At 51.0% G+C, this 14711-nt stretch overlaps 1 protein-coding gene across 3 annotated transcripts in view; it reads right to left on the reverse strand.

Moving 5' to 3' along the window:
* Positions 1-14711, reverse strand: part of TTLL4 (tubulin tyrosine ligase like 4) — a 23272-nt gene continuing 8561 nt past the window's right edge. For 2 of the 3 annotated variants that reach the window (XM_021400454.1, XM_021400455.1), the window contains exons 5-19: positions 13180-13304; positions 12851-12961; positions 11794-11870; positions 11195-11389; positions 11031-11113; positions 10472-10600; positions 9778-9900; positions 8433-8531; positions 7720-7854; positions 6913-7050; positions 5064-5166; positions 4274-4484; positions 2176-2246; positions 1452-1534; positions 1-842 (exon numbers count right to left, since the gene is read on the reverse strand). In XM_021400454.1, coding sequence (XP_021256129.1) covers positions 701-842; positions 1452-1534; positions 2176-2246; positions 4274-4484; positions 5064-5166; positions 6913-7050; positions 7720-7854; positions 8433-8531; positions 9778-9900; positions 10472-10600; positions 11031-11113; positions 11195-11389; positions 11794-11870; positions 12851-12961; positions 13180-13304 — 1825 coding nt within the window. In that variant the 3' untranslated portion in view covers positions 1-700. The remainder of the gene's footprint in view (positions 843-1451; positions 1535-2175; positions 2247-4273; positions 4485-5063; positions 5167-6912; positions 7051-7719; positions 7855-8432; positions 8532-9777; positions 9901-10471; positions 10601-11030; positions 11114-11194; positions 11390-11793; positions 11871-12850; positions 12962-13179; positions 13305-14711) is intronic. The other variant, XM_021400456.1, reaches the window with a different exon arrangement.

The following is a 14711-nucleotide window of genomic DNA, read 5'->3' on the forward strand; positions in this document are numbered from 1 at the left end:
AGCCATGTGCAAAAGTTTAATGGAAATTCTTGAGAAATGAAAGGAAAAATAGAGAGCAGGAGAGTAGCACCCATCTGCAGTTCTCACGTGCACGCTGCAGGGTACCACAGAGCCAACAGCAGTGAGGGGCTGCTCCCTCCCCAGCCTCACTGCAGCTGGGAGCCAGGCCAGGGCTCGGGGCAGAGGTGGGCAGAAGCCAGAGGATGCGGGCACAAGTACTCAGATAGGATAAAAACCCACGGGTTGGAAGGCCAAAACTCTGCTCCTTCCAGAAGAGCAGAGTGGTAGCTGGCCCTCCCCAGCCTTGGCCTGCAGTGAGAGGGAAGCAGACAACATTACTGGCGCTCTGGGGCTCAGGGTTAGTGCAAAGCGACACAGGCAAGGAGGAGTTCAACCCATACTGGTCAGGGAAGGAGAGAGGGAGCTGACCCCCAACTCAGCCAGATCCTGCGCAACAAGGAAACCACCACCACATCAGGCTTGAACAACAGCCACAAACCCAACAACTTGACCAGGTTTTGCCATTTCTTTTAAAAACTGAGTCACACAACTCTCTCCAGTAAAACATGCCTCTCTAGAAACAGCCCACTGGCAAGTGTGCAGTGCAGAGGGCTCACAGGCCTCATGCTCCAGAGCCAGCTTCTGTCTCATCCTTTGAGGTAGGTTGAGGTGTCCGCAGGGAGGGAAGGCAGCCACCTGCTCACAGCACCAGGGCAGTGTCTGAGAGGCAGCCACCAGGTTTCTGGTCAGCTCCAGCAGTGCATTTGTTGAGAGGTAAGCTCTGAGCAGGGCTGGGCTCCAGGCATCTCACGAGGTCTCCATTGTTCGGTGAGAGGAGGCTGCTGCAGGAGAAATATTAGGGTCAGGGGTTGGTTTTTCTGGCTACTTGAAAACCCAACCACATTCTGGCCTGGGCACAAGATCTCCTTTCCCTGAACTCCAGAGGCCAGGGGTATGCCTGCACTCCACTTGGCCCTCGTAGGGACCACAGTCTTGTATCTCTCTGCAGCAAGCTGCTCAGGCCAGCAGCAACCACCCTGCAGCCCAACTTTGTTCAGGGAACCTGGCAAAGCACAGCAGCCTCACAGGCCTTGCTGCTCCCCCGGCCCTACGCTGGGGCAGAGCCTCTGCTCTCCACCGAGGTGGTGCAGGTCCCTGTGGGACTTATCTTGTCAGCATGTCCTGGACCACGAGAGCCACTCCCCAGACATCACCCACTCCAGCTGTTCTGGGGCCTTGCACCACCTAATCAGGGCATACAGTGCCAAGGAGACAAGCTCAATCTTGTAGACATTTTGCCAGCCCTACCAGTCGCTCTCCAGAAATGAGATGCTGGCCTCAAGCCCTGTAAGACAACCTCTTTCTCTTCCCTGAAACAAAGCTGTTGTCAGTTCTCTCTGGACACCAGTCCCAAAGCCACACTGAGCACATCCCAGCCAGGGAAAACTCACCCCAGCCTGTCCAGTTCCAGTTTGCTGAAGCCATTTGATTGAACGCTGCTTTTCTGGAGGAGGAAGGACTTTGGCAACGACCACTGCAGGAGGAGAGAAAGACAACCAAAAGGCTATTTAAGCCACAGCAAAACCCCCCCAACCTACAGTGCCTAGAGAACAGACTAGGATCTGCTGTAGGCTGCCCTACTGTGCTTCAGCTTCAACTGCCTCACACTGCTGCGCATCATCACTGCCACCAGACTGTTCCCAGAATAGCAAACAGAGCAGTCTTCACTCCCTGCTTAATGAATCCCTCTGCTGTAAGTGGGAACAGAGCATCCTGAGGTCGTAAGAGTGGGTTTCTTCACTGGATCAGCCTGCTCTAAGGCACAGGAGTGACAGACGGAGATTGTTCCCTCACCAAGGGGAATAAAGGGCAGGCTGGATGCTAAATATGTCAGGCTGTGCCCAGTGCTCCCAACGATTTTCGGATGCAAAGTGCTTGCAATTCGATCTACTGTGCAGATTTTATACTCGTGTGGGAGACAGAGAAATGCGGGTTTTTCCAGACTGCTGGAGGCCTTAGCAGAGAGGGAAGAACAGCATGAACAGGTAGGGCAGGAGGCACCGAAAGCGGAGCAAGCAGAAAGCGCTCCTGAATCAGACAACCCACAGATTCGCAGGCTCTCTGCCCCCCCTCTTCACCGCAACCTTTCCCTAGCTTATCCATAGCTATGCTCACCATCTGGGCCAAATCCATCCCTGCCCCAGTGTGGTAGCCTTTGACACACCATTTCTTCAGTAGCTCCAGACCTGGGAGGTGACAGAACAGACAAGAAGCAAGAATGAATGGTGAAGCTCACAAACAGCTACATCTCCCCCAGCTCGGGACATGCAAAAATGCTGCAGAGTGAACTGACCACGGAGTAACAACTTGAACACGTGCCTGAGCCCCAGCAAACATGGGGTAAACCAAGGGCGTTCACCCCTTGTACAAGTAAACACCGCTGAGTGCCAGCACGTGGGCTGCTGCAGTGCCTACCTTCCTCCCAGGGAGCCAGACACACCGAGCAGCAGGCTCAGCTACGCAGGAAAACTGGGGCAACGCAGGATTTGCTGATTTGGACAAGCCCGGCGGTCCCCTGAGGCTGGTGCCTGCCAACAGCAGCACCTGATTTGGATTGCAATGGTGAAAGTTCCTACAGTGCAGATGCAGAGCAGCTTTGCGCTCACCAGCTCCTTTCCCACAGGACAGCAGCTCAGGTAGCTTCCTCCTTGCATAACATCTACCAACTGCATCATCTCCTCCCTGTCCAGAAACATCCAGGCCAGGCAAGCACACACAGCTCAATATGGGCCGAGACCTGGGCTCCGTTCCTGGCAGATGGGGCTAAGGTGCCTTGAGATTCATGAACAAGCAGAGCAATGGCCAGGAACTTGATGCTCTCCAGCTGAGGTTACTGTGCTTTGCTATATGATACCAGCTCTGGCTATAGAAGGAATACTTGCTTCCCAAACTGTGCTCCTCAGTGACCTTTCAGCATGCCCTGGGACCCTGGAAAAAACCCATGTGTTGGGGATTGCGAGAAGCAGGACAGCTGGGCAGTGCTGCCCCAGCTCTGGGCACCAGACAGGGCTCTGAACTTGCTGGCCAGGGAGAGATGAGGGCTGTGAGGAATGGATGTGAATGGGAAGGGGCCAGAGGCTGGGTTTTGCTCATAGGTAAAGGGCAGCAATGGGGTAGAGCTGCTTGCTAGGCTGCCAGGAGGATGCTGGAGCACTAAGCCAGGGCTCAGTCTGAGTAGCAGAGTTCTGGGCAGCACCTCAGTGAAGACGATGACAGGGTCTTTCTTCCAACTGACAGAAGAGCATCCAGAAAAGGCATTAGCGAGGCACAGAATGACACATGCTGACAGCGCAGCTGGAAAGGGCCATGAGGTTATTATCTCTGTGAAAGACAGTTACTGACCCCTTTGATACTTGCTTAAATACCACTGAAGGGTGACAAAAGCTTTTCCTCCCCACCCCCCAGCCCCATTTTTTGGTTATTTTTTTTTACTCTGCATTATGTAAAGCTACATTAGGAGAACATACAGTTGTCTCAGTGGAGGGTCAGCTCCTTCATAAACCTCTCCAGCTAAGGCAGGGGCTCGAAGGAGAGCCCTGAGCCACTGGGTCTCTGCGTTTGAGTTCTCTAACATCTCACACTACACCTCAGTTTTCTCTCCTGAACAGCCCCTCCTACTGCCCTGAGGATCACCCTGAGTGGGAAGGAAATGGTCTGGCCCAGCAAACCTCATTAAAGGACACTTTTTGTTGGAACACGGAGGTGTCCTGGAAAAGCGGAGATGAGAGCTAGATTTCTCGTGTTTCAGAAAAAATGCCCCTTTCTCCTGCATGCATGCTGGCACTATTTCATAGAAAGTAGCAGTAGACTTAGGGAACAGGCCTAATTTTGCCTTCATTTCACAAACCACCTGTAAGGGACAAAACCCAGTGACTCGAGCTGTTCCTTCCTCAAAAGAAGGCAGAGGTATGGAATAAGAGGCCAGAGTTGCATGGTGAAGGCAGGATCCAGGCTGCTTTAGTTGTGGACTAGGATATCCTAAGGCACCCAGAAACGCTTGACTGTGCTGGTATACTCAGCACCAGATCTACGATCAACTCAGAATAAGCTTCTCCTGACATTTGAAGCATTCTGAGAGGAGAACATATTTCCTAAGGCTAGCGTGGAGGCAGGCAGCTCCCTCTCAAAATGCGTAGGTCAGAAGTCTCCCACGGCCTCAGGCAGGCAGCCTGCCTGACTCAGGTAACTGTGCCAGCTCTCAGATGGCAGTTACCTTTGCGTTTATTCAAGTAGTACTTGAGCTCCCACTGGGTCACCAGGATGTTGAAGTACCGAGGCTGCTCAAAGAAGCGCAGGTAGCGCATGGAGATGTGGGTGGGAAACACCCGCTCGAACTGCCCACGCCGGGAATACTCATCCTCTGTTTCCACCAGGACACGAACATCATCTGGGGTCAGGATGTCCAAGACAGAAGAATAAAAGTCCTGCAGACAAGAGCCATCTCAGGGTCAGGGAGAAGTGATCTACATGTTTTCAGTTCCCTTTTCCACCTCCCCACTCTCCAAACCCTTCCAGAAGAGATCTCTCCAAGTCTGAGATCTCTGAGACACAGGCTGCTTGGAAAATGAAGGAATCTAAAGTCAGTGCTGACATCAATGCTCCTGAGAGATGACAAGATCCCCACTTCTGTCACCCAGCTTGTTACAGAGGCTGTCATGCTGCACACAAGGGAAGTGTCCCAGCCAACCTGCACGCAGACAGCTGGCAAATGCTGTGAGAGCTGCACAGAGACAGATGAGGAACAGGCCCTATCTGGAGACCAGCGGGTATTGACCCCCATCAGCACATGGCCGTGTGTCAAATACGAGTCAGTGCAGCAATCGTTTAAGCAAACCTGAGTTATTTCTGCAACCTTGCAACCTACAGAAGCCCAGCTGTTCCCCACTATCTGGGTGTCTCCACACAGAGGTAAAATCAGGAAAAGGGGATGGGACAGACATGGAACTGTTTGAGACAGTGGCTTGGCAGTACTCTGGCAAGTACCAGGGACTGCTGTGTCATACCTGGTCAGGTATCTTCTGTGTCAAGTAATAGGCCTTCTTCAACTTCTCTGCTGTGAAACACTCAGAGGCTGGCCTGGGCTTCTCCTTCAAAGCACTGCCCTGACTGAGAACACAAAAAGGCAGTAGAATATTTAAGCAATCAAGGTGAAGTCCTGATGTTGCAAGGCTGCTCTCAGCATGACGGCGTCAGGAAGATGCTGTGAAAGAGGAGAATGTTTCCTCCAAGGACTTCACTGTCTCTGGGATCAGTGATGTAGCCACATGGGATCCAGGTAGGATGTGAGCAAGGCAACAAGGAAGATCCTGCCAGCTCCTTGCTCAGGCCCTACAGTGCTCCTTCCCTGAGAACATTAACAATCACCTCCCACCCACATAGAATGAAAAAGGGCCAGAAATGCACTGTGACCTGATTCAGAGCACTCAAAGCCTGGAGGGATCTCAGGTTTATATCCCACGTGAGATGCAGCTCCCTAACTACAACAGGCCTGGGTGTACTCGTACTCAGTACTGGTGCTGTACAAGGAAGGGGAACACTGGGGGATTAAAGTCTTCTTCAAGCATTATCCAAGAATTCCCGATACTCAAATGCAGCTCCAGTTCCACATGACGTGGGAAATCCTGGCCTTTTGTATGATCTGTCCAGCAAGCATCTCAACTATTCTAAGCACCCAAATGAACCATTTGGGGATGCCAGAGGCTGGGAGATACTTGCCCAACACCTTTTAACATTTGTATCAACACAGCTAACTTGTTCTGCTGCCACAAAAATGATTAGTAGCGTACAGATCCAAACAGAGCCCTGAGGCTGCACTGCACGGTTCTTGGAAACATACAAATCTACTGGAATTATGCCCATATGCAAAAAAAAAAAAAAAACCTCTCACATCCTTTCCAGGGCGGGAGATACAGTTAAGCAAGCTCGTCTCTGGATGCAGGAACTCTGGTAATGCATCATCTGAACCATGTTAAGGATCTGGTTAATCCTCTGCAGGTTCCTCCAAGGGCACCTGCCCTTCATCACCTCAGTCGCTGCAAACGAGCCTGTGATCGAAGTGCCACAGATGAGCTGGCGAGAGCTCCCTGGGCTGGAATGGGCCCATGCTCCAAACCTCTCCCTTTGCTGAAGGCACTTGAGCAAGAGGAGCACCTGTTATTTTTGCAGTCTTGTCTTGCAAAAAACGAATGCTTTTTTTGCATAAGGCTAATTTCTGAGCACGTGTGCATCCAGACCCCTTTTCTTTCTGTTTCACCCCAGCTTGGGCTTTTGCAGATGGTTCCTTTTCCCGCAGCATCAGGTCTGAAACCAGCAAAAGCATTCGTTTTTTGCAAGACAAGACTGCACACCCACAACCATAGGCCTACCTCCTCTGACACCTGTAATTCTGTCTAAGGAACAGATTGCTCTACCCTTTGCAAAATAACAGGTGCTCCTCTTGCTCAAGTCGGCAGCATGTCAGCTCTGGGGGATGGGGTAAGCAGATCTAGCCCCAACACAGCCAGCCAGCCCTCAAAGCAGATGGAGAGGCAGTGCAGCTCAGCATCATGCTCGTTCTGGCAGGGGGAAGGAGGACTTGACTAACTGCAGAGCAAGCACGAATTACCCTGGCCTGCTCTCACTTCCAACTATGGACTTGTAAATCAGGCATAAATCCTTCCTTGAAGAGACTGCAGGAACCAGATACCCAGGCAATACTGCAAGTCCCTCAGACATCCAGCTGAAGGACTAGCAAGCACAGGCTCTTGACAGCACAGAAAACAGTATCTGCTGCACTGAGAGCAGCCCCCAAATGAAATCCCCCAAGAGAAAAGCCTGCTTTGCCCTTCTGCCCTGAAAGAGAATGGAGCTGACCTGCACGTGAAATCAGTTCTCGTCTGAGGCCTTGAGGCTACGCTGTCTGTGCTGGGCAGAACAAAGCCAGCGAGGTTAAGCAGGTCCCGGATCATCTGGCCCTTGATGCTCACATCCAGAGGGGAGTTGGAGTGAAGGCTGGAGGAAGGAAACATCACAGCAGTCTGAGTGCTAGAACAGAGGTTCTGAGCCCCACGGCCCTGAGATCACTCCCTTTGGAGTGGCCCTCAGGACTCCCAACCAAAAATGGTTTGCTTCTGTCCCTCCACCTAGAGGGTTGCTGGAAATTGGCAAATCCATCCCTAAAGCCCAGCCTGGGGATCCCTGCTGTGTCCGGCTCATGCCCATCCAACTCTAGCAGGTAGGACAGACTGTGATCAGGCACACCACAGCTCCCAGCCCTGCCTGAATAGCTGAGACCACATGGCCAGGTGGAGCCAGGAAACAAGCAAGAGAGGAATGAATGGTGCGCGAGGCAGCAGAGCTGCCAAGCACTTCTGCCCACACAAAGAAATCTCTGCTGTCACCCATTCCTTACATGACACATCCTTCTTTGGACTTTTTTTTTTTTTATGTACTATTCCCTGGCTCTAGCTGGGGCATGCCCAGCACAGATTTCTGAGCTATGGATGGATGCTGCTTTTGTAGATACAAAGGACTTTGATTCCTGCAGTCGGGAGAGGGAGGCTTCAAAGCAGCCTTTCAGTGCAGGGGGCATCATAGGCCAAATTTACTTTGTGGTAAAAGAAAGGCTGTCATCCACCTCCGCTAGCCCAGAGACAGACTCAGGAGGAAAAGCTGCTTTACCTCGGGGAAATGTTGACCTCTAAGATCCAGGGCTTGAGGTTTTCATCCAGCATGATATCAAACCCAAAGAGCTCATGGCAACAGTACGGCCGCCGCACATACATCTTCACCAGGCTGTTCACATACGGCTCAGATCTGCAAGCCAAGAGAAAATGCTCGTTTCCAACAGACAGGCAGCAGAGATCTGACTGTTGGCAGCACACTGCCAGCTCAGAAAGTGCACACAGCCACATGCTGTGGGAATGGATGGGCTGAAAGACCAAAGCCAGTCTGCAAGCTGCTGCTGCATTGTATATGAATCCGGCATCAGATCTGGAGCAACCCCCCAAAGCCAGGCCTCTGTCAGACAGGACCCACTTTTGAACAGAAGATTCACCCAGCACCAAGGGATCTTTATTCTGAAGCATCCTGCACAAGTGGTACAGTGGGTGCAAGATGGGCAGAGTGCAATGTATGCTGCACCCTCCTGGTCCTTCCCACTGCGCAGCAGGTGGATCCAGGAAGTACCAGCTCTATTCATGCCTTGCAGCTACAGCAGTAAGAATGCAACTAACATGATGAAACAAAGGATTTAGAGAGATAGACTGAAGCCAATAGTGGTGGCAGCACTTAGATTAAGAGCCAATGGACCAGGCTGAGAGGGGGTTGAAAAGCCAGAGGGGCCAGGGATGCACCCTTCAGCCAGGAGCAGAGCAAGAGGCACCAGGACTCACGCAATGACGGTTTTGATAACGATGTCCTTAATCTTCTCCCAGATGGCCTCGCTGTTAACTCCCTTCTGGGTCAGGTAATTCCAGAGAGCTTTGAGTGCCCTGGAAGACAGAAAGCAAAAGAGATGGTTTTGTAGCCCCTTGCTGCCCAGCCCTGCTATAGAAGTGAAAACAGTAGTAGGGAGCCTTGACAAGGCTCTCAGCAGGAAGCTAAGGGACATATCTCCACTTTTCCTGACCACAGCATCCTTCTGCCATTCTCAAACCACTCAACTCCTGGTTGCAATTCTCCCCAGCCTGGCCCCTGTTCTTGCAGGACCAAGCTACCGGAACCATAAATCTGTCACAGACTTGTTCCAGTACTGGAGTAGTAAGTCCCAAATTAGCACATAAGCGTGGTACGTCAGCTCCAGATCTTCTCTTCCCTCCCCCTTCATGTCCTTAGCAAACCTCCCCTTCTTGCAGGCCTTCCCCATATGTACTGCAAAGCAGCTCACCAGGAATCCATCAAGACCCCCATAAGCCATTTAGCTACAGCCATTTCACTGAAGCTTTGGGGGTGGAGCATTTTTTATTTTTTTTTCATAAACGTGGCAAGAAAGATGGTGGGGGAAGATTGTTTGTGCTTTTATAGGAGTTTCCCACACCACACCAAGCACTGCAAGTTACCCTGACACTGAGCCAAGGATGCTCAGATGTTGCTTAAATGAGACCATGTGGCTAATGGCCAGGAATCCAAAGGTCAGGCTTCCTGCATACAAGACGGAGTTGATTACAGCCACTCATCTTTAATGTGAGAGCAGCCAGTTTTGACTTGCATGGTGGTACCAAAAAACACACGAACCCAGTCCCACAGGATTTCAAATGCTGGGGGACAGCAGACCCTTCTCAATGTACACAGAGGAACAGACTACTGCGCAGCAGGTCTAGGCCTAAGAATGCAATTTTATTACACCAAATCACTCTCCACAGTTCCCTTGAAGTGAAAAAGACCAGCCCAGGCCCACAAATTGAGAACTCTATCCTGCACTATTTTTAAAAGAGTTTAAACATCACTGTGGAATCAGAGACAAGTGCCTGACTACTTGGATCAGTCCACCTATGGGACAGCAGGGAACAGAAACTTGTGCAGCCCTCTTCTGAAGCGACCAGAAACAGCACCACTGCTCCTCAACACCATGTCCTGATAATTACAATCACTCTGCTGCCCCCCATTTCCCCTGGCAGGAGCAGACAATACAGAAAGCACCTTCCAGTTTTGGGTAGTACTACTGAAAAAAGGCTGACTAAACAGAGAAAAGAAAGAGCTGCCTCTGTGCACTAAAAGATCCCCCCCCAAAGCACCTACCATTTGTGTCCCTGGCAAGCTGTCTCATCCAAGTTGGACTGGTACTCTGCGTTCTTCTTGTTCACGCTGTAATTGGTCAAGTGCACAAACTTGTTGCTGAGGCTCTTCATCGAGGAGGAGTACCTAGAGGAAACAATAGCAGCACAAGCAGTCTGAGCTTGAACTGGTTGCCTCCAGGCCCATGGTGCAAGCAGCTCTGTTCTCATCTCAGACACCACCTTTCAGTTTGGCTGCACACCAACTCTGCTGTCGCCCTTTCCCAGGGGACCTGGAACAAGGCTGCCTCCACAATTTCTGTCCCCATAGACCCAGAACTGGGAGGACAAAGGATGAGGCACAGAACAGGCTGCCCTGGGACTGAGGGATGCAATCCCCCCCTCACAGTCATAAAAAAAAACAGAGCAACACTGGGCAAAAGCAGTGATGTTACTGCAACAGCACGAGGCAATTTAGTCAAAACTGGATGAAATATCTCAATTCCTGGTGCATCAACTTGAAGCACAGACTGCACATTTGAAGCAGTGATTTACTCCTGAGCTGATCTTGCCTTGGCAAAGGTGGATGAACAAGCTAGAGCTCTGAGCATCCACCACACACAGTGTGACTGCCTCCTGCCCAAGCCCAGGTGGGCGCCACAGCCACAAGTGGCCTCAGCATCGAGGAAGATCTCCAGTACTACTGTTGTACAACCTACTTGCAGCTAGCGAAGCGAACCAATCCATCCTTGAACAGGTAGACCCTGAGGGGATCGTAACAAGTGACATACACATAAATCCTCAGGTCGAACTTCCTCCCGTCAATGAGGTAGGGTTTGTGCAGATATCTGCAACAGAAGCAAGCACCGGCAGAGTTACCACTTCTGTGCACAAGAGCATCTACTGTCTTCACCTCAGAAGGCTTGGCCTTCTGAAAAAAAAAGCAGACATCAACTTGGAGACCAGGTGAAGCCCTTTTGCATAGCATTTCCAATCTAAGTGCAATGCAGTCAAAACGAGAGCAAGGAAAGCTCTCCTACACAGTTTATACCCAAGAACTTAAAACTTTACAGAGAAATAGCAGCACCCCTGTAAACCCAGCTACAGCCGACAGAGCCACACGTCCACCAGCACTGTTATGCTCAGCCTGAAGAGGAGTCCAGATGCAAACCAGATGCTTCTGCTTTGCTGGGTGGTGGCAACTGCCCAGATCTGGTCTGAGGGACAACAAGCTAGGAGGTCCCAGTCTGCCTGTCAGCTTTGCTTTCTTTCACTCACCTCTGTACCAGCAGTGGCCTCCTTTTGGGTAGCTGGCTCCATTTGTGGATAACCTGGATGCCAATGCCCCTTGCTGATGCTGGCTGCAAAACAAACAAGAACAGATCAGATCTTCTCCTTGCAGCTACACTGGGATAGGGTGCCAAGTGCTGCTTTTCCCTTACTGGTTTCACAATCCATTTCTGGTTGCTAGCTCCTTCCTCCCACGCTTTCCTGAGTAATTTGATGTCCTGGGGCAGGATGAAGGACTGGGGGAAGAAATTAAATTCCTTCTTCCCACAGCGAGTCTGCATCTTCAACAGGTTGCGCCACAGACGGTCCTTCCTCCCAATTTGAAATGAACCAGGGAAGTGGTTTAGCTGGAAAGGAACCCAGATCCTGTGAGATGCTCCTGCCTCTCCACGCCGCTCCCTGGCCACGGGATACATCCCTCTGAACCCAGCACTGGCTCAGCTCTGCCAGTGGAAGGATTACTTCAAACAACTATAACTGTGGTTAGACAAAGCCACAAGTGAAGACAGCTTAGCTACAGCCTTGGTCTGTACAAGATTCATGCTCAAAGCAGAGATGTTCACCCAGTTCCCACGTGTGCCTGCCTCTTGGGCTCATCTCCCGGAACAGAAATACCAGCTGCCACACAGCTAAAGGGACACTGCAAGGACAGTCTGCATAGCAGACACCTGGCCCTGAAGGGAAGGCACCCAAACTGCTCCCGGCACACTCTCCACGCACATAAATGAAGTCAGCACAAAACATCTCCTACCTTCTGGTGCTCCCTGATGGCTCTGAAGCCAGGGGATTTCATGTGATGGCCCCAACAACCCAGCCAGTCATTGCTTTCTACAGGAAAAACAGAAGTCCATGACTGAGCACCCTGCCATCCACAACACCCTCTCAACCCAAAAGCATCCCATTTCCTGGAGCTAGTAGAAGGGTGCCAGGGATAGTGCACAGCAAGAGCACAAAGCAGTCACAGTGGCACTGCAAAGCTGCCAAGCCAAGGGCTGTGAGCGGGATCCAGTTAACCAGGGGGGTCATATCCCCACAGGAAGGACCGGTGCAAGGATCTGGACAGAGAGAGGGTGAGAGAAACAGATTTAATCCCCAAACACCCTTACCTTCCTGTTTTCCAGCAGGAGAGTGAAGCAGTTAGCTAATCAGCTCTGCCCTGCAGAGGGATGTGTAGGATTGCGAGATATTCTGTGCTTTGGTCTGCCCTACATGTCTCATTATAGCCTCAAAATGAACGGAGCAGAGGTCTCCTGATACACACAGGAGCCCTGTAAATACCATTAGGAGATCACACTCCAGAGTACGGATCATAGCTGTGAACACTCAGTGCCTCCCCAGCCCTCCCCTACACAACTCTTCAGTGCCATGATCCCAACTCAGTGAATTCCCCAGTTACAGTCAGAGTGAAGAACAGCTTTTTCCTCAGCACATGGGGACAAGGGGCAGTGGTGCTGGTGCCGGCACCAGAAGAGTGTTAGCCTTCTCAGACTGCCAGCACCACCTAGAGGCACAGCTCAAGCAAGCCGAACTGCAGCTCTGCTGCCCCACGTACTGCCCCAGATGGACAAGGAATACGTCCTTGGGGTTCATACCAGTGACAAGCCAAGAAGGAGACTGGGCTCTGCCTGGGCGCCCAAAGCTCAGATACTGTAGGCTGGACAGGCAGAAGCAGGAACACAGCATCCTGCAGTGCCGAGCCTATATCGCTCCCGTTCTGCTCTTTGCAGGCAGTCTGCCTTCTCACGCCCACGAGCTAGAGGCGAGGGAGGACGCGACGTATCAGATGATGCCAGCCTCCCACAACTTACTTTTGCTGACTCTGAAGTGAGATCTGCTAATGGTTTGCTTCACGATATTCGGCGTGACCGTGCACATTTTCCATCGCAGCAGCTTCCTCTGCTCCCAAGGCAGCTTTTCCACTAAGAAGACAAAAAGTTAAGGACAGAAGGAAATCAAACACGATACCTTGATTAGATACAGCTATATCCACAGCACTTCCTATGTTCTGCTGCACAGCCACCAGGCCTGCAGGGAGGGTATGTAATCCTCTTTGCAGAACAAGCATGGAACAGAAGACACAACGGCCAGGGGAGATCCAGTATGCTGGAACACGGCACGGCAACACACCCCAGCTCACCTCTCTCATCCTGAGTACTGAAGTAGATGGTTGGAGGCACATTAGGGAATAAACTGCAGACAAGAGCAGGTTTGAGCACTTTCTCCTGATCCTCCGTGGGCTGGGCCAGGCACTCGAGGCATTTCCTAGGAGAGATGAAGCAGGAGGCAACTGGCTAAAGGTGAAAACCACATGGGGAGCACCTACATGTGCAGTCACAGAGAGGCTGGCTTACATCTCAACATCCATAAACTCATATGTATGCTCAGGGACTGTATTTTCCGTAACTGCCACAAAACAATGAAATGAGTTTCTGGTGCCCTTGCAAAAATATATTTAAAGGAGGGCAGTAAATGCAGTGACAAGGGGACAACAATGCCACAGACAGGACACTGTGCAAGAATTGCCAGGCAGGAAGCAAGAGGTGAGTCCTCAGGAGGAGGTTATGACCCTAAAGGGATCACTGACTGTCAAAGAACCTACACTGAATCAACAGTGCAAGAAACTGGAAACAGCAGAAGAAATGGAGCCACATCACACTGACAAGAGTCTTCTGCACTGCCCCTTGCCTTACTGAGGGTAAAATGCAGCTATGGGGCTGGAGATCAGAGAAAGGAAAAGAGGAGCCTGGAAGGAAGCTGGGGTGCATTTCCTAAGTGTTTATTTCTATACTTCAATTTTTTCAGTACCAGAATCAGTAATTAAAAGCTTATTAAACAGCAATAAATCAAATTGATTGTAATTCCTTGGCATGGATCTGGTTTCAGTCCACAGCAGATCAGATGGCTCCAAAAGAAGCCTTGATCCTGCTATCAGGAATTTGCATCACTGTAATGTGGTACAAGCAGTGGGCGTAAAAGCCAGTAACCAGTCTGCAGAGACAAGGGGTGGAGTTTGCAACAAATAAGCGTGCCAAGCGTTATCTCCTCCTGTGTTTTGCAGGGAGTTCGTTACACAATAAACCCTATAACCTGGCCCACAGGGACATGGGGTGGAGACTGTAACACAGACACCTTTAAGCTGTTGTAACTCTCTTGGCTTTGGCACATTTTAAGGGAGAAAGGTAGAGTTTTCTTGAATGTACGTATATTTTCTTACCATGTCAATCCCTAATGTCTGAGCAAAAGCACAGTATTAATAACGCATCTATTGCTACACGTGTATCACACTTAGAATCATAGAATGGTTTGGGTTGGAAGGGATCTGTAAGATCACCTAATTTCAACCCCCTGCTATAGGCAGGGACACCTCCCACTAGACCAGGCTGCTCAAAGGCCCATCCAGCCTGGCCTTGAATGCTTCCAGGAACGGGGGCACGATGATGCTAAAAGTAGAGTATGTAACGAATGTAAATTCAAATAGAAGTTCTTAATCAAGTGTTTTGCAGAGGCGAGGGCTGGGATGCATGAGGCATCACTGGCGGGGGTTTGGAAGCAGGTGGGGGTGCAGTGACTTCTGGAAGGAGGTGAAGGACTGCCCAGTACTGGAGGTGGCACAGGTCTGACTACATGCAGTGAAGGAAGCCACGCTGTGGCAGCCCAGTAAAGGTGAAG

Source organism: Numida meleagris, chromosome 5 (assembly GCF_002078875.1).
Source record: "Numida meleagris isolate 19003 breed g44 Domestic line chromosome 5, NumMel1.0, whole genome shotgun sequence".
In the NCBI taxonomy this organism is placed as follows: Eukaryota; Metazoa; Chordata; class Aves; order Galliformes; family Numididae; genus Numida; species Numida meleagris.